The sequence below is a fragment of the Castor canadensis genome, chromosome 11 (assembly GCF_047511655.1).
Source record: "Castor canadensis chromosome 11, mCasCan1.hap1v2, whole genome shotgun sequence".
In the NCBI taxonomy this organism is placed as follows: domain Eukaryota; kingdom Metazoa; phylum Chordata; class Mammalia; order Rodentia; family Castoridae; genus Castor; species Castor canadensis.
The window spans coordinates 94,206,013-94,224,803 of NC_133396.1; the positions used below are offsets into that span (position 1 = coordinate 94,206,013).

Here is an 18,791-nt window from a genome sequence, read left to right on the forward strand (position 1 = left end):
CTGGAGCCTTTAAACATAATTTCTACAACAAAACCAATGTTTTCAATGTCTAAGTGGAAAGTCCCTGAAATTCCTCCTTAGCATCTCAATAATCTCTTTCCTCCTTCCTTCTTATTTTTATTTAAAATCTTCCTTTTGAGAAGTATTTGTAACTATATTTTGTTTTCTTGGTTTAAGTTGCTAACACTGTATCCACCTTGTTGAAGTTCTCATTTCTATCATATACATACATATACATATATATGGTAGAAAATCTATCTATAGAGATAGACGGATAGATGGATAGATAGATAGATAGATAGATAGATAGTATTTTGTCTACATTATCAGGCAAATAGTATATTGAGCCTGAGACTAAAAACCCAAACATTCCTTGTGGAAGGTCATCTTCTTTCTTTCTTTAATACTCCAAAACTATATGTTTGCCACTCCTGTGACATTGCATTCCACTGTTGGAATATAATTGTTAAAAATGCTCATTTACTTTGTTGAGTGGAGCCCTGGCTCCTGATAGCAAGGGGACGTGGAGGAAATAAAGCATGGGATTGGCAAGGACTGGAGGTGAACGAGCCGTGAGTCCTCGCACCACCACATTATTGCTGTGTGACTTCGAGTTAATTACTTAGCCTGTCTGAGTTTCCTCTTCCCCATGTATGAAATGAAGTTAACTTATTCCTTCCTTTCCTACAGGGTTGGCATCAGACTCAAATGTGATTATTGATATCAATGTGCCTTTTCAGTAGCTTCCTTTAACTAGTAATTACCTGATACAAAGCAGCTGCTTTACCTAAGTTACATTAATCATCACCAAGTAGGTATTGGGGTCTCCATTTACAATGGAGAAAACATGCGTTATAAAAATGAATGTGGTTGTTAGGAACGGGGACAAGCCTGAAACTCAAGCCAGATAGTGAGGACACAATATGCCTGTGCTCTTCTAAACGTTATGGTGATCCTTCCTTCTCTCTGTTTTCCATTTGTTTTACTTGATCAATAGGAAGAAGAGGCTGGCTCAACTCTACCAGCAAACCACCTGCTTCTCCTTGCTGTGGCAGATCTATAACTTAAGTTGTTTTTTTCACCACAAATATTATGGCCACCTGGCAGCTATGATGCAAGTGAATTCTGCACTGGAAACTCAAAATGATTTTCAGGTAGGGTATTTTTTGTAGCTCCTCTTTGAATTTCTGGATCCTATTTGGAGAAAAAATCCTAGCAAAACCAAACTGGGATTCAAAATCATGAGGATGAAAGTACATCCCTTTTTTTTTTTAATTTGGCGGTACTGGGGTTTGAACTCAGGGCCTCACACTTGCTAGGCAGGCGCTCTATGGCTGGAGCCTCTCCACCAGCCTAAAAGTACAGTCTTTTTGACTGGATGGTTTTGCCAGCAGCCTTAAATGTTTTGGCCCCCAGATCACTTCACATTCTTGAAAATTATTAAAGATTCCAAATAGTTTATATGGGCTGTATCTATTGAGAAAAAAAATTTTTTTAACTTTAAAAAAAGAAAATACTTTAAAAGCAATAAACATATTACATAGTAACATAATAAACATTTTCATTAAATATTTTCCCAAACTAAAAATATAATAAGTGTGACATTGTATTACATTGACATCTGGTTTCATAGAATATTCCTCCATCTGCTTTCATTGTCATTCTGTGGCAATCTCACATATGCTACAGTATACTCAGAGAACAAGAGTGAAGAAGCAAATGTTAAAAGCTAATCCTCTTTTAAAAGATGGGATCATGACCGGGCACCAGTGGCTCATGCCTGTAATCCTAGTTACTTGAGAGGCAGAGATAGGAGGATTGCCATTTGAGGCCAGCCAGCAAATAGTTCACAAGACCCTATCTTGAAAAATACCCAACACAAAACAGGGCTGGCAGAGTGGCTCAAGTGGTAGAGTGCCTGCTAACAAGTGTGAGGCCCTGAGTTCAAACCCCAGTACCAAAATAAATAAATAAATAGATAGATACAATTAAATAAAAGATGGAATCATGAGTTTCACAAATACAAAAAGAATACATGTCAAAAGATTTGAGTTAACTCAATGAGAGAACCAGTAAGGTGTCAGCAGGTTCTAAAGTGAAATGGTTATAAAACTAGTCTAGTCACAGGCAATAGTCACTTGTAATGTCCTAAATGATTACATTTTTATGAAAAAGAATCATATTATCAGTTTTCTGCAACATGCAGAGTTGTAAAATAGCTCAAAGGAATAGAAGATAGAGATAGCCTTGCTTGGTGAGCTAGACAGAACATCCACTAAATTTTTGTTTTGGCCTATTTCAAGGTCTTCCAATGTTTTTCCTGACATAAATAATTCCCTGATATTATGAAACTAGCTTTGACCTCTCTGAAAGGGTCTCAGGGACTACTACAGATCCTAGGATAAATTGGAAGAACCATTAGTCAAGGTCACAAACAGGGAAGCCTTTGATAGATGAAGAAGAGCCTAGTATCAAGGGCAAGAAATTGTTAAGGCAGATCTAACTCATCCAATAAGGGTGAACCTGGCTTCTTCTGAAAAGTGTCTTTTAGGGTAATAACTTTTCCTGGAGTTATTAATTATCAAGAACTGAGAGTATTGGTCAAGTAGTACTATGAATGTTGGAGGTACTTAAATTCCTAACCAGGAATCTATCCCCAGCATTAGTACCTTTCAGGAGACCCAGGCTCCTTGCCCCCCACCCCGCACCCTGATACGGAAGTGTTTATGAAGTCTATCAAGACTGAGTTCCTGCCCATTTCCCATCTTCCTCTTCTAGCTCCTGGGCCACAAAGTACAGCCATCTTGGTAATTCTGGTGCCTCAGACATAGAAGTTCAATCTCATCTTTACAGTAGATGTTTCCTCTGCCTGGAGTGTTCATTCCCTGAGCCTTATTGGGTTGATTCCTTATCAACTTCAAGGTCACCTCCTCAGTAGACTTCTTGACCACCTCTTTTTTTTTGGCATGTACTAGGGATTGAGCCCGGGTAATTGTGCATGCCAGCAAGCACTCTACTACGGAGCTATATATATATCCTCAGTCCTTTTTATTTTCTTTGAGATCGGGTCTTACTAAGTTGCCCAGGTAGTCTCAAACTCTTGATTCTCCTGCCTCAGCCTCCCAAGTAGCTGAGACAACAGATGTGTACTGTTTAGGGGCATAGCCCACTATGGGCTTGACCACCTCCTTTAAACTAGCCACCCATTCATTATTTTAATTGGTCTTCTTGACCTTTAACATTTTCTTGTTTGTTCCTTGATTTGTTCATAGTCCGTCTCCTTTACTAGTCTGTAGACTCTGTGAGAACCAAGACTTTGTTTGCTGTCTTGTTCATATCCTGAAGGGCTAGAACACCACCTTGAACATAGCAGACACTCAACAAACATTTATTGAATGAAATACTTCGCTTTCCTGCATTTGGGATGACTTCCTAAAAACTAGTGGGGTTGGAGTTAATGGAGAGGATAAAATGGAAAAATCCAATTGGAAAGTGGGTTAAGACATTTGTCACCAAGATGGTGGGGACTAAAGACAAAAAAGGAAACACTCCCCTCAGTGTTCAAAGGCAGATGAGGCAATTGGTGTAGGATAACAAAGACCCAAAGTGAGAGCATAGAATGGTTTCCCAACTGGGCACTAGTGACTATTTGATGAGGCTCAGATCAGGAGGATGGCAGTTCAAGGCCAGCCCATCTCCAAAACAACTAAAGCAAAAAAGTGGACTGAAGGCATGGCTCAACCAGTAGAGGACCTGCTTTGCAAGCACAAAGCCCTAAGTTCAAACCCTAGCTAGTCCCACCAAAAAAAAAAAAATTTTTTTTCCCAGAAGCTACCAATCCTCAGAGTGAAACACACAACCTCAGAACTTTATAATTTTCCCCATAAAGTGAAGCTATTGGACTCCATTCTCTTGGTCCAAATCCAAGAAGTCCAAGGCTATATTGCAGCCATGGATTTTTCATTTGTCCAACAATTTTCTCTCCTCTATCACCATTTCTGGCTCTCCTTCCTTTCTGTTAGCATTATCTGAAGCATGTCCTAAACCAAGAATGAAGGAATTTGCTGAAATGAACTTTGCAATTTACAAGTACCCAGAGACCTACCTTTAAAAGAATTTGTGGACTGGTTGTTTTGTGCAATTTGTGGAATTCCAGGGAAAAGCGCCCTATTCTAATGCCTTCCTACCCAAATGTCTAATACCTCTACCATTAGAGAGTCTGTATTTCTCCTGTTTGTATTTTTCAAAGCACAACATATTGTTTTTCATATATATATATAATTTATTTATTTATTTATTTGTTCTTTAGAAGGAATTATTTTCTCCTTGCCCTTCTCTAAACATTTACATTCTGAAGCAACTTTATCACTTTAAAGATTTCTTTAAAGAGTAATCAGCTTCTCTTAAGTCCCTAATTAGGTTTAGAATTAATTCTTACCAACCTTTTCTTGTAAAATTACAAAAGCAATACATACATATTATAACAAATTGAACATTACAAAAGTGCATAAAAGAAAAAGGAAAATCCTTCTTCTCCCTCAAATAAACATGGAAGGGGCTCCACCCTAACAAATAAGCAACTACTCTTTAAACTTTGGAGTGCATCTTTCCAGTTCTTGTGCTATGCAGCCATGTGTCCATACATAAAAGCTATTGCTTTTATTTTTGTAGAAATTAAAATGTATATCATTTAAGGACTGTAGACAAGAGGAGCCATTGAGATCATTGTCCACCAGTGAACAGGTGGCAGAAGCCTAGTTTGACTTCTGTCTGTAAACCCATGCTTTGGTCCAATGGCCAGCTCTCTTCCCAAGCTTAAGCAAATGTTACTGGTGGGCACTGGGTGATTTTCCAGAGCTTTCGGTTTTGAGTTTCACCCTCAATCTTGCCCTTTCTCTCTTCCATTGCTGCCATTTCAGATCATTAGGGCTTACCTGGACTATTCGCTGTACCACCAGCTGAATGGCTATAAGGATGTGTGGTTCAAATATGAAGTCATGGCCATGGAGCAGGTCTGGAACCTCCCACTAAAAGGCGAGGGCATTGAAATTGTGGCATATGTGGCTGATACACTGGGCTACATCAAGTTCATAAAGGGTCACCTGGACTTGGCCATTGAGTTAGGTAAGTGCTGGCTGGGCAAGAAGGCACATGAAGACATAAATAATGCCTGAAACACACTGGAATTGTTTTCTTCCCAGGCTTTCGAGCTCACAAGATTTGGGCACTGCTCCAGAATCCCAACAAACACTATATGGTCCTCTGCAGACTTAGTAAATCTCTCTTCTTGAAAAATAGGTATCTATCTTAAATCATTTTCCACAATTAGGAAGCCATATTATTAAGTGTTCTGGGCTCATTTTACCTTGACCATATGGTAGGGAAACGAGTACAATTCACAATAAGTTAATGTAGTTGATAATTGCCATTGTTTCCCTTTGAATACCACTTTTTTTTTCTGTTAAGTCTCTTAACGATTCTTTCATAAGTATCATCTCTATTCTGGTTGCTCTGGCCCATGACTGGAGGGAACCAGTCATCCTTAATGACCTTAATGTGAGAATCAGGCTTCCATCCCCACTAGATATAGGAAAAGTGGAAAGGATATAGGGAAGAGCATACCCAGTGAAGAGCAACCAGGTCTGGATGCCCAAGCCAATTTGACCTTGCTCTGGACACCTTGATATGGAAGACCACTGTAAGATCTTTTCAAAAAAGAAGCCAACTGGAGATTTGGGTTTCAGATTTGAGCAGGGATGGGTTTGATGTTTTAAAGGCTCCTTAAGAGTTGTACTTGAGAATGGCATTGGTGGCTCATGCCAGCAATCCTAGCTATTTGGGAGGCTGAGATTGTGAGGATTGTGGTTTGAGGCCAGCCCAGGCAAATAGTTTATGACTCCCATCTCCAAAACATAACTGGAGCATGTGGCTCAAGTGGTAAAGTACCTGCTTTGCAAGTAGGAAGCCCTGAGTTCAAACTCCAGTCCCACACACACACAAAAAAAAGCTGTATTTGGTTCTGAATTACTGAGCAGGACAAAGACTAAACTAGGACTGAACTTCATTTCTTCCCCCACCACTTTTTTGTCACAATGCCTTTTCTTTTCCATAGATACAAGCAATTGATCTGGGTGCTGGGGTGGCTATGGGATCTTTCTGTAGCAGAAGAGCACATCTTCAGCAAGGCATTTTTCTATTTTGTCTGCTTGGATATCATGCTTTATTCTGGTAAGTGTGACTTCAGAATTTAAAAGAAATTGGGAGTGTAGTCCCTGTGCTGATGTAATGATGTATCAGGTCAAGGGTTGTGAGAACACGAGTTTCCAGGTTGGATGGACGTATAAAAAAGGGATAGAGAAAACCTCGTGGTGTGAGCTGAGAAGCTATCCAGCAGGTGCCAAGGTTGTAAGGGAGCAGCAAGAAGGGTAATCAAATCTGGAGGAGACTCTTGAGACTAAGCTGTCAGTTAAACTGTCTGATCAATTTTCATATTAGTGTCACTGGCATCAACTTACTATGTGCATTTTATTAGGAGTATTTCATTTTTATAGACGATACTTAGAGACTCCATGCTTTGAATGATGAGTTGGATTGCTAATGATGAGAACTGTTGGTGACTTGGAAGAGAAGCTCTTTCCTGGCAAGCTTTTAGTGACATGAAGTAGGCATCCCACAGTGTACATGTGAATCCCGAGGGACCAATCAGAGGATTATTTTCCACACATTTTGAAAGGGGATACACATATCATTACCAAGAAGGGAACCATGGGTGGAAAGATGGAGAAGTCCTAGGCTATGGTAGGGCTGACTGTTTGCACTTGGGCTATAAAAGGTTGGTTTGAACTCCACTCCTGCCTGGTCTGTACTATAGAATTGTGTTATAGATCCATACAATCCACAATGTAACTTGGAATCAGCAAACACAGGGCAATGCAGTAATGTGGTTGTTGCAATCCATGGGACTCTTTGGATTCATAAAGTAATCAGAGGTGACTATCTCAGCAGTGGGAAATTCTATTGGAGCTATTATGCCAGAAAGATGACCCCTACACACACACACACACACACACACACACACACACACACACCCCTACCAGCAAAGCTCTCCTGTTTCTCTCTTGTTTAGGCTTTGTTTATAGATCATTTGAAGAATGTCTGGAATTCATAAATCATAATGAAGACAACAGAATTCTCAAGTTCCAAAGTGGACTCCTCCTGGGACTTTATTCCTGCCTAGCTATCTGGTAATAATGGGCTGCATATCACTAAATAAGAAGAGTTCTGTGAAATTTTTTTAAAAGAAAGAAAAAGTATTCATCATTTATATCTGAGACAGCTTAAAGGTGTCAGAGAATATTTACAGAGAAAGACACCTGAGGAATCCTCCTCTGGTTCATCACCCTCAACCAAGGACAGAAAAGTGGTGCTTATCCAACTCAACAAACACTTCTTACATACACATCATGTGGGATAAATTAGAAAAGATGACAGTCAGACTCCCCCCCATCTGTGGATTCTGTATTTGTGGATTCAAGTAAAGCCAGACAGAAAGTATTTGGAGGAAAAAATCACAACTGTACTCACCATGTACAGACTTTTCTTGTCATTGTTCCCTGACAACACAGTATAACACTCTTTACCTAGGATGTACATGTATTCAGCATTATAAATAGAGGCAATTTACATACACTGGAGGAGGTTATGTGCAAAGACTGCGTCATTCCATATGTGGGGCCTGAGCAGCTGAGACTGTGGTATCTATGTGCGTCAGGACCTGGAGGGGGGGTGTCCTGGAACCAATTCCCCAAGGATATTAAGGGACAACTTGCTTCTGAAGAGTGCTGGGGTTTGAGAATGACTAATAAATAGTGCCACTTGCTCATGCACACCCACATGGATTTAATCAGGTGGAAAACTTTTTTGTTGTTGAAAGTACTGGGATTTGAACTTGGGGCCTCACATGTGCTAGGCAGGCACTCTTATCACTTGAGCTACTCCATCAACTGTGTTGAGCATTTTTGAGATAGGGTCTCTCAAACTCTTTGCTCCTTGGCCTTGAATCTTGATCCCCCTGATCTCTGCCTCCTGAATAGCTAGGATTACAGGTGTGAGCCACCAGCACCCAGCAGGAAAAATATTGTTAATGAAGCTAATATTGGGGGGATATGGTTTACATTTGTAGGGAAGTGGACTTCCTAATTGTAAATTCCAGGATTAGACTTACCCATTCAGCAGTAGCCAGTTCTGGAAATTGTAGGCCTCCCTCATTTGAGAGAGCTAGGTGCCGAGCTGCACTTGCCTAACTCTCTCTCTCTCCTAATCACCAGCCAACTAAATCATTCCTTATTGGAGGAGTGCACAAAACAGAGAAATAGACCTGGTGCTTTGCACCAATGGAGGCCCCTCATGTGGAAGGAAACTTCAGGTGTGAGGAAAAAGCACTCTTCCCAAGGCTTAATCCCTTTTACCTATTAAAATTGCAATTTGCTAAACCTCTGCTCGTGTCCTCAAGAAGAGATGAACAGTAAGTCTCCAAAGTAGGTCAGAACACAGAAAAAACAAAAAAAATAGGTCAAAGCAGAACATTAATTAAATTCCATGACTATTTCCCAGACTGAAAGTCCTCCCATTTTATTTCCTACCTCAAATTATATGCAGCCATGTTATCTAATGTGGTCCATCAAATGTTCTGTGATGAAGGGTTTGGGGTTGTAGAGCATGTGCTTTTCATAGCAGGGGGTGGGGTGCTAAGTTGGATCCTCAACACCACACTACACACACACACACACACACACACAAGAATATTTGTGATGAAATTAGATGACAACATAAAGATATTCTTACATAAAACACCACAAATTAGAGTACCTACAAATTTGAATGGAAATGCCCTCTGGTTATAAAAATTACTTGGGAGAACTTAAAAATCCCCAAATTAATTTTTACCTTTGTCAGTGAAAAGTTCAAAATCAAATTGACTTGTCCATGTGAGTTAAAGTTTAAGGAATCTAAAAGTTTAAAATTCATCTTAATATTCTACTCTATCTCAGCTGGGGGAGGTTCTTTTTTATTTTATTTTTTTGGTGGTACTGGGGTTTGAACTCAGAGCCTCACTTTTGCTAGGCCTAGGCAGGTGCTCTACCACTTGAGCCACTCCACCAGCCCTGGAGGGTTCTTTAAATATTGTGACCTGAGCCAATGCTTCTCACATTTAGTGGGCATAAGAAGCTTGTTAACTCAAATTCCTGCCCCAACTCCAGGGCCTAATTCAGTAGATCTGGGTTGAACCTGAGGATTTGTATTTCAAAGGAGAACCCAGGTGATACCAAGCATGTTACCTGCATAGCACTCTTCAGTAGCACTGCTGGCCTCTGCCATCTCTCTTTGGAAGTGGAGCAGTTTCTTCAAGCCCCAAGATCTACAGTCTGATCTGTCTCACTTTCCAGAGTCCAAAGAATTCAGGAGATGGCAGTTAGTATTACCTGGCTGTTTCTAGGATTCTATCCATCTCAAATCATCAATTTTACTCTTTCCTGGCTTCCTATCACCTAATTTCCTGCTTTTTCAGGCAGAGGCAGACAGAAGTCCAGGTAATGAAAGCTGCACAGCCTGAGAGATCCATGTCAGGAAATCAGCCTATCCAGAAAGCCACACTGATTTTTCTTTTTCCTCTGTGGTGGTACAGGTATGGCAGACTTCAGGAATGGGAAAACTTTCACAAATTTTCTGATAGAGCTAAAAATCTAGTGCCAAGAAGAACCCCAACTGTTCTGTACCACGAAGGAGTCATTAGGTATATGGAAGGGCAAGTTCTCCACCTTCAGAAGCAAATCGAAGAACGATCCGAGAATGCCCAGGACAAGGGGGTTGAGCTGCTCAAGGTGAGGCCTGTCTCTGCTTCCCAGTATAAATCCCCTTCTTGAATGGATTGCTTTTGTTTGTTTGTTTGTTTGTGTCTTAGACAGGGTCTCAGGCTGACCTCAAATTCTCAATCCTCCACCTGTCTCCACCTCCTGAGGGCTGGGAACATAGGTATTAACCACCATGCCTGGCACCTTCAGTAGATTTGTATTAAGCACCTGAGCTGTCTTTTTTTTTTTTAATTATAGAGTTTATACATATGTATAATAGAAGATTTTGAAAGCAACCCTCCTGAAAAAATTAGAATACAAATTATGCGTGACTAGTATTTGGAAATTGCCACTCTTTATATATTGCGATATCACTTTTCAAGTTTTTTTAAATGTATGTGTGCATACTCATTTCCATTTGTTGTAATTTGCTGTTAAATATAGGATTAATGATTTCCCATCACTAGATTGTTTTTCATACCACAATTTAAAAGGAAGCATATATTTGATCTTTTGGATACACTGCTGAACTATATAATCCAATTATTTTTGGATGTAACATTTCTGCATGTATTGCTGTGATAACCAGCCTGGTAGATAAATCTTTGTACACAACAATTTTAAATATTCATACTGATACGTAATAAGCACTAAATGCTAGGTGCTAGAGTACAAGAGTGAAAAAATTAGACTTGGTCTAGTATAGTTGTACAAGACCCCTAAGTAATAAAGGACAAAACCCCTGGTGTCAGGGTGATGCTTGCCTGGTTCTCATCAAAACTGAGCACAGGGGGCTGGCAGAGTGGCTCAGACAATAACAGCGCCTGCCTAACAAGGATGAGGTCCTGAGTTCAAAGTCCAGTACTGCCAAAAAAAAAAAAAAAAAACCTGAGCATAGATGTGTTAGTTTTCTATTGTATTGTGACAAATTATGGCAAATTTAACAGCTTAAAACAACACCCCAACACCAGGAGGCTGTGGGTGTAACTCAGAACATGGGCTCTGCATGTGAGAGACCCTGGGTTCAAGCCCAGCACCAAGCAAATCAAATACCACCACCACTACCCACATCCTGTTTCACAGTTTGGCAGGTCACAGATCTGGGTGGGCTTGGCTGGGATTTCTGCTTAAAATCTTCCAAGGTTAAGTTGGGCTCCCGTGGTGCACAGCTGTAATCCTAGCTACTCGGGAGGCAGAGATCAGGAGGATTGCGGTTTGAAGCCAACCCAGGCAAAATAGTTTGCAAGACCCTATCTCAAAAAAAACCATCATACAAAAGGGCTGGTGGAGTGGCTCAAGGCATAGGCCCTGAGTTCAAACACCAGTGCCCCCCCCACACACACAAAAGATCTTCCAAGATTAAAATCAAGGTGTTGGCCAAACTATGTTCTGATCTACAGGATTGTAAGTCAAATGCTGTGCTCCAAGCAGGTGATCCATTGATTTGGGCAGACCGAAGGGCAAACAGGAGCCAGGAGGGAGTTTTATATGGCTTATTATCCATTGCAGCCTTCAACCAGCCAGCCAGTCAGCCAGTCCCCATGGTCTCCCACAGGCTGCTCAGTGTAGCAGTTTTTATACAGATACAGACAAAAGCGGTATCCAGCCAAGTTATTACATCTACTGCACAAATTCAACTCCCTAGTTATGTAACTAGTAGTCCTTGGGTGGTTACTTAGTGACAGTGTACTTATCTCTAGAATGTGCCTATGTACATGGTGAATCAGCCTAAACATAATCACTTTCCCTACAAGGAGCTAGGCAAGAATTTGCTTCCAAGGTCTTTCTGTCTGTTGGCAGGATCCAGGTGCCTAGCACATTCAAGCCTCACCTCTGAAAAAAAAAGGCAAGGGGGAAAAGCAGGGGTGGGAAGCCTAGGGAATCGACATGATAAGTAGAAGGAGTACAAAAACATAAATGACTACAAAGCCAAATTGTGTCCGCCACAGTGCACAGAATGATGTAGATGTTTAATTTGTTGAATGAATACTCAAAGGACTAAATATACATGTGACAGGTTAGTCAGGAAAACTCCCATTTCAATGATATTGAAGTAAATGCAATTAAACACCACCACCAACAAAAAGACATTGGTTTGTTGGCCATTAAATTAGCAAAGACAAGAGAAAAAGACACACATTTTTCATAAAGCATTCAGGCAAAATGTATAAATATCTTTAAAATATGCACATAATTTTTTTCAGTAATTCTCTTCCCAGGAATTATCCTAAAGAAATAATCTGATGGCAAAAAATTTTGTAAAGATGTTGCTCTCATGTTTATAATATTGAAAAACTAAGACAAGTCTAAAACTATATCAGAAATGCTACAGTGAAATGTTAGGATATTTTACATGACACACCTGAATCTCTGACTCTAGAAACTGAAGTGTCTGGCAACATGAGGCATTCCTACTGGACAGCAATAGGCCGTGTTGACAAGTTACACTTCGATAGGCAGGCCTTCTCCAGTAAACCATAGCCCCCTCTGCTTCTAATCTTCCTGCATCCAGCCTGTGTTATTTGTCTGACTTCTGTCAGCATTTGAGCTTGTGAGCCCTGATGTGAAAGAATAATATCTTCAGAAAGTATTCATAGTATGACTTTAAAAGAAAGGAAAATGTTTGCCTATTGTGTGATAAGTATGATTCTAACTGTGATGGGTATGACTGTATGAGTGTGTGTGCATGCACTGTGTGACAGACATAGAAATACAAAGTAAAGTAGGAAAATCTGTACCCTAACGTTAAAGCTATTTCTTTCTGGGTACTAGGGTGATGGGTGAAAAGTCTTTACATGCAATTCTTATCTTTATTCCTCTATAGATAAGGAATATTTCATGCCTCACCCACCCCACCCCCCTGACTTCTTTCTAGATTTTCTTTCTTCATCCTTGACTTTCTGTAGTTTAAAATGATATGCCTAGGTATTGCTTTTTGTGACTTAACCATGCTTGGTATTCTCTGAGCTCCTAGATCTGTGATCAGGTGTTTGACCATAATTTGGGAAGTTTTCATTCATTAATGTTTCAAATATTCCTTTGTTCTTCTCTCTCTTCTTCTGGTATTCCATTATCTATGTGCTGTACCTTTTGTTGTTTTGCCACAGTTCTTGGATGTTCAGTTATGATTATTTTTAGTCTTTTTAGTTCTAGAAGTTTCTATTGAGCTCAGCGATTCTTTCCTCAGCTGTGTCCAATCTACTGATAAGCTCATCAAAGGCATTCTTTTTTTCTTACAGTGTTTTTGATCTTTAGCATTTCTTTTTGGTTCTTTCTTAGGGTTTCCATTTCTCTGCCTCTATTGTCCTTGTTTGCTCTCTGTCTGCTTTATCCATTAGAGTTCTTGCCATAGTTAGCATAATTATTTTAAATTCACAATCTGATAATTCTAACATCCCTGCCATATCCAGTTCCTGTATTAAATCTGTCTCTTCAAACTGTGGAGTTTTTTTGTTTTTGCTTTTTAGTATGTCTTATAATTTTTTCTTAATAGCTGGACAGGATGTATGAGGTAAAAAGAACTGGTGTAAACAGGTCTGTGCTAATACAGTGGCAAGGTGTCAGAAGGAGGGGAGGCATTTGATAGTCTTATGATTAGCTTTAGTCTTTAGTGAGCCTGTGTCTCTGGAGTTTGAAATTCACATTTTCAGTCCTTTCCCTCACAGGGGATGCAGGATGGCTAGAGCCAGCTTCTGTTAGGGCATTTCCCCATCAGTTAGACTCTTAAGAAGACACAGTGCTCTGGCATATTTAAAAATGGTTCCTTTTTGCCTCCCTCTGCTGGAAGCATGAGGGAATTTTTGTCCAATATTTGCTGTGAGAACCTCGTCACACTCTTCCAGGTAAAACACAGAAGAATGGAGGAAGGGGTCTTTTTGTTTAGTTTTGCTTTTATCCAGCTCTTTTTCTTTTTTTAAACAATGTCTCACTATTTAGCTCAGCTGCACTCTAATTTGTAATCCTCCTGCCTCAGTCTCCATAATGCTGGCAGCTTTATTGTTGTTATTATTATTGTCAAATAAACATAACATTTGCTATGTTAACCATTCTAATACAGTTCATTAGTACTAAATAAATCCATAATGTTGAACATTCATCAGCACCATAACCATCCATCTTTCTCCATAATTTTTTTCATTACATGTACATTTGTTAAACTTAATCTGGCTTATGAGGTCTGTATTTCCTTACTTACCTTCTGTCTGATCATTCTTTCCGTTATTGAGGATGGAATATTAAACTATCATTGTAGCACTATTTCTTCTTTCAGTTCTGTCAGTTTTTTATGGTTTTATTACTTGATGCATAAATGTTTATAATTGTTATGTCTCTTGTTGTATTGTACCTTTATTAATGTATAAAGTTCTTCTTTCTTTCTTGTAACCTCTTTTGACTTAAAGTCTATTTTGTCTGGTATTATAGATTTGCATCCAACAATTTGGAAGCTGTGGATATCAGATTCTTCTTCCCCAGGATTTGCTGGGTTTTTTGTTTTTGACTTATATTGTTTCAGGCTGTGTCTGTGCCAAGGATCAGCCTGGAATGTAAAGTCTTCTCTGATGTTTTCTGAGCCTGGGCTTTTCCCTAGGCATGCACAGTCACTTTCTAACTTTCCCAATATAGGTAAATGCTTGTGAATATCCTAGTATTATTTAATGTCTGATCTCATATGGGAAAAGAGAAAAAGTGAAGGGAGAGTTGGTGCATTGACCCTTTAAATTCCCTGTAAGTCCCCTGGGGGCCGGGTGTAGCTTGCTACAATGGCTATCTGCCCCCAAGTCTGCACTTTTGTGCAGTCATCACTGATCCGAGCCCAGAGCCCTACACTTAGGATCTTTTTGCCCATCCTGGTCCAAGAAAGTTTTGTGTAGGTTGCCCCCCCCAGAACGTGTGTACAGCTGCTTACCACAGGGCTGGGAGTGGGGAAAAGTAACTACTATGGTGTTGAGAGTTGAAGCTGACCAAAATCAACTTCAGTTTACCATCCTCTGCCAGTTACAACCTTCAATAGACTTGAAAATTCTAGAAGAGTGATATTGTGACATATTCTGCCAGTGCAGTGGTATTCTAGGAAGGGAGACAGATATCTCTTTCCTACTTTGCCCCTGGAGTTTTTAACTCTAAGACTTGGCCAGCCTGAGGCTCTAGCTCTTTATCAGTGATGGTGCAGGTTTTCCCACCCTGGCTCTGGCTCCTCAGCACTTTCCATTTCACCCTCTGAATTCGCCTGTCAGTCTCTCTGGTCTTGGGGGTGGCTGTCTTTCCTGTGTCCTCACCTCTTGAATCCAAGGAAAGTTGATGATTTTTTAGTCTGTTCAGTTGTTTTCTTATTGCTGGGACCAAGTGATGATTTCTAAGATCCTTATATGCAGAACTGACCATTCCAGCCCCCACCACCCTTAAATTTTCAAGAGTTAACTTGTACTGCTCTGATAATCAGAAGAAAGTATGCAGTGTGTGTACCCATGTACTTATGTTTATGTGGGTTTTAAGAAAATGTTGTTGCATTGACAGGCTCTCTCATATTGCATTCTTTGGCCCTGGTGGACCAATGGTGCTACTCCACCTGGCATTTATCATTTTATCTTCAATATGTGTCCTGCATATCTCTGTTATATACCTTCTCATTTGACTGCTTATATCCTTATAATGTTCCCAAATCATCTGTGGAGGAAATAACTTTCAATCAAGGACTTCTTTCTTATTCTGATTATCCTAGGTTTGTTTGCTGTTTGTTTGTTTGTGTTCTCCTCTAGAACTTACAGAACATTATAGCTCAGAATATCACTGGCCTTGTGTTCCACCCAAGGCTCTACCACTTGATGGCCTATGTCTGCATACTAATGGGAGATGGTGAGAACTGTGATCTCTTCCTGAACATAGCCTTGGAGCTCTGTGAAACACAGGGGAATGTGCTGGAGAAATGCTGGCTAAACATGAGCAAGGTATGTACCATTAGCTAGCAAGCTAAGGTGGGGATACCCACCTTTCTAAGGAAGTGCCAGAGGTTACTTCCCAGGTAGGTTCACCAGGTATGGAAGGGCATTGTCTTAGTCTATTTTGGCTGCTATAACAAAATACCTGAGACTGGATAACTTATATACAATAGAAATTTACCGTTCATAGTTTTGGAGGCTGGCAAGTTCGAGAGCAAGGTGCTGGAGATTTGACATCTGATGAGGGCCTATTCTTCACTGATGGTGCCTCTTGCTGGGTCCTCACCTGGCAGAAGGGCAGAAGAGGAAAATTTGTCCCCTTAAGCCCTTTTGTAAGGGGACTCATTCCATCCCTTATGACCTAATCACCCTCTAAAAGCTCTACCCTTCAATACCATTGCCTTTGGGGTTGGGTTGCAGCATATGAATTACGGGGTTCACATACATTCACACATAGTAGTCACCACATGTCTTACCGAAGGGACTGTTTGTTCATCATGCAAGTTGATAAGCTTCCTCTTGTACCATTTAAGTTCTCCTGCAATCTCCCCCTCATCCACATCCCCAAAGTGCAGCGTCTGACCCTTTCCATTATGTATTCCATTTGTTGGCATGTCTTTCCTCCCTTTGCCAATGTGAACTCGTCAAAAGCAAAACCTATGCTAAGTGCCCTAATACAGCATTGCTGAACAAACAAATGAATGTGTGCTTACTTAAAGAGGCAAGTGTCAGAGTCCTAACATGGATAGCAAAATTCATTTTTGTCTGTGAATTCCCCCAGTTTTAAGGACATTTTAGTCGAAGAGCATTAATCAATCCTTTGTTCTCTCTGCCCGCTCTCAGGAATGGTGGTATTCAAGTTCTAACTCTGAGTTAACAGAAAACCAATGGCTTCAAACAATCCTGACGCTCCCAACATGGGACAAAATTGTATCAGGCAAGGTAAACATTCAGGATGTTCAAAGAAACAAATTCCTGCTGAGAGTTAATATCCTGGACAATCCTTTCTAACACTTCCTGAAGGAGGACAGAGACCCAGTGAGAGCCATTCCTCTACCATGGTGCGTTGTTGGCATTTGTCCAGTTTCCTACATACTCTTCGGGACCAGCCATGGGACCAGACGCGTTGGTGTCTTTCTAGAGGGTCAAAAAGGGTTGTCATTGTCACACTTTATTTCTCTAACTTCAGACAAATTGCTTTTACCTTCCTTGGATGTTATTGTAGCTTGTCCTGTGTTGTTCAGCACAAGCAAAATTTTATCATATGGGGAAATATTCATATCAAGGTGGTGTGACATCTCGTGTTGTGACAGACATGTTTTAGCTAATGTATTAAACTGAAAATGTTTATTTTTAAATGTGCAGTTGTTTAATCATTTAGAAGTAGCACAATATTGCAAATAGTAAACTTTTCTTTTGGTCTATCAGGGTAAGACTGAAAAAGACACATTTTTGCTGTCTGCAGCTTCCAAAGCCAGGGTGATTGTATGCTAATCCATCTAACCACAAAGATCAAATAAATTGGAAATAAACTTTTAATTGATTATTAATAATTTTGTTGTGAGTTTTATTTATTTATTTGTTTTTTGGTTCTGGGGATTGAACCCAGGGCCTTGTGCATGCTAGGCAAGCACTCTACTACTGAGCTACCTTCCCAGGCCCTATGGGTATCTTTTGCCTGCTTACAGTTTATATGTATTTTTAAAAATATTTAAGACACAACAGTATTTATCTTTATTTCCCAGATGTAAAGGCAAAGCTGTGTATTTCTCTTCCTGATAACATAACCTCTGTTCCACGTGGGAACAGAGGTGGGACAGAGCCAGATTAGCCACAGAAGCCTGGCAGCCTGGCATGCTGGAAGGGCACCGGGCTAGGAATCAGAACATCAGGTTCTAACATGAGCCCTGCCTCAGTCTACTCCCCGGGGTTTATCCAGACAATTTCCTCAATTTCAGTGTACACTTGAATATCAAGTAAGTTAGAAAAGGAAAAAAAAAATTGAAAGTTACAACATGCCATATAAGTAAAGAACAAATCAGTTTTGGATGAATATCAATAAACGCATCAATGTCATCCTGGAACTGCAAACTTGTCCCATGAGGCAACATAGAAGTTTCATACTTTCAAATTGCCTTCATTATTGTGTACATCATTCATTCTATCCACTCTCTCATTGGCTCGTCTAGCTAACACTGTTTGATGAATTAACCATGTACCAAGCACTTTAAGTACTGGAGATTAAGACACAAAGACATGAAAAACACAATTCCTGATCCCAACAAGCTTATAGGTCCACGAGAAAACAGACACAAACTTCACAGCCCATTCCACTGTGATGTCATAAGCTGTGTTCGATTCATATAAAGCACAGTGGAAAGGGTGACATAAAAAACCCAGACTTCACAAACACATAGCTGAAATTCCTGTGAAATCAAACCATTTTGACAACATTGTCATGAAAAGCCAAAGCATTCATCACAACAATTCCTTATATTTGTACAACTCCCTATAGAAAATGTTAGGCCCACTCTTACCTTCTTCCTGCCAACCCTGAGAGGTGAGAATGGCAGACAATGTGGCTTGCTGATGTCACCTGGCTAGTAAGTAGCTGACTCCAATCTTTTGGCTCTCAGTCTGGGCTCCTGCAAACTACCAGGAAATCAACCTTTTCTGTCCCCCTCCCCCCCTTTTTTTTTTGAGACAAGGTCTTGCTATGTAGCCCAGGCTGACTAAATTTATAATCCTTCTGATTCCCTGATTATTGGAATTATAGGCATATGTGATTGATCGTACCTGGCCTTAGACTTTTCTTTCTTAAATAATTTTGACCATCTAAAGATTGGAGTTCACTTTAATGTGACCCATTTTACCCCTGGGGTTCATACAGAATATGTTTAAGCTTCTTACTCATGATCCCTCCAAATCCTGAACTTATCTTTCTGGATCTCTTTTCCAAGCTAAGTTCAGATACTTCTACTTCTACCAATACCTGATTTGAATT

At 40.1% G+C, this 18,791-nt stretch overlaps 1 protein-coding gene and 1 long non-coding RNA gene across 3 annotated transcripts in view; one reads left to right on the top strand and one right to left on the bottom strand.

Moving 5' to 3' along the window:
- LOC141413871 (uncharacterized) overlaps window positions 1–16,470 on the bottom strand; it is a 70,442-nt gene extending 53,972 nt beyond the window's left edge. Inside the window, exon 1 of the long non-coding RNA XR_012438843.1 lies at window positions 15,969–16,470. This is a non-coding gene — a long non-coding RNA (uncharacterized lncRNA). The remainder of the gene's footprint in view (window positions 1–15,968) is intronic.
- Window positions 1–17,340, top strand: part of Adcy10 (adenylate cyclase 10) — a 64,265-nt gene extending 46,925 nt beyond the window's left edge. Inside the window, exons 25-32 of one of the 2 annotated variants that reach the window (XM_020178886.2) lie at window positions 998–1,154; window positions 4,920–5,124; window positions 5,202–5,298; window positions 6,113–6,228; window positions 7,127–7,244; window positions 9,686–9,881; window positions 15,608–15,796; window positions 16,631–17,340. In XM_020178886.2, coding sequence (XP_020034475.1) covers window positions 998–1,154; window positions 4,920–5,124; window positions 5,202–5,298; window positions 6,113–6,228; window positions 7,127–7,244; window positions 9,686–9,881; window positions 15,608–15,796; window positions 16,631–16,798 — 1,246 coding nt within the window. In that variant the 3' untranslated portion in view covers window positions 16,799–17,340. Of the gene's footprint in view, window positions 1–997; window positions 1,155–4,919; window positions 5,125–5,201; window positions 5,299–6,112; window positions 6,229–7,126; window positions 7,245–9,685; window positions 9,882–15,607; window positions 15,797–16,630 lie in introns of those variants that run through there. The other variant, XR_012438842.1, reaches the window with a different exon arrangement.
- The last annotated feature ends 1,451 nt before the right edge of the window (window positions 17,341–18,791 follow it).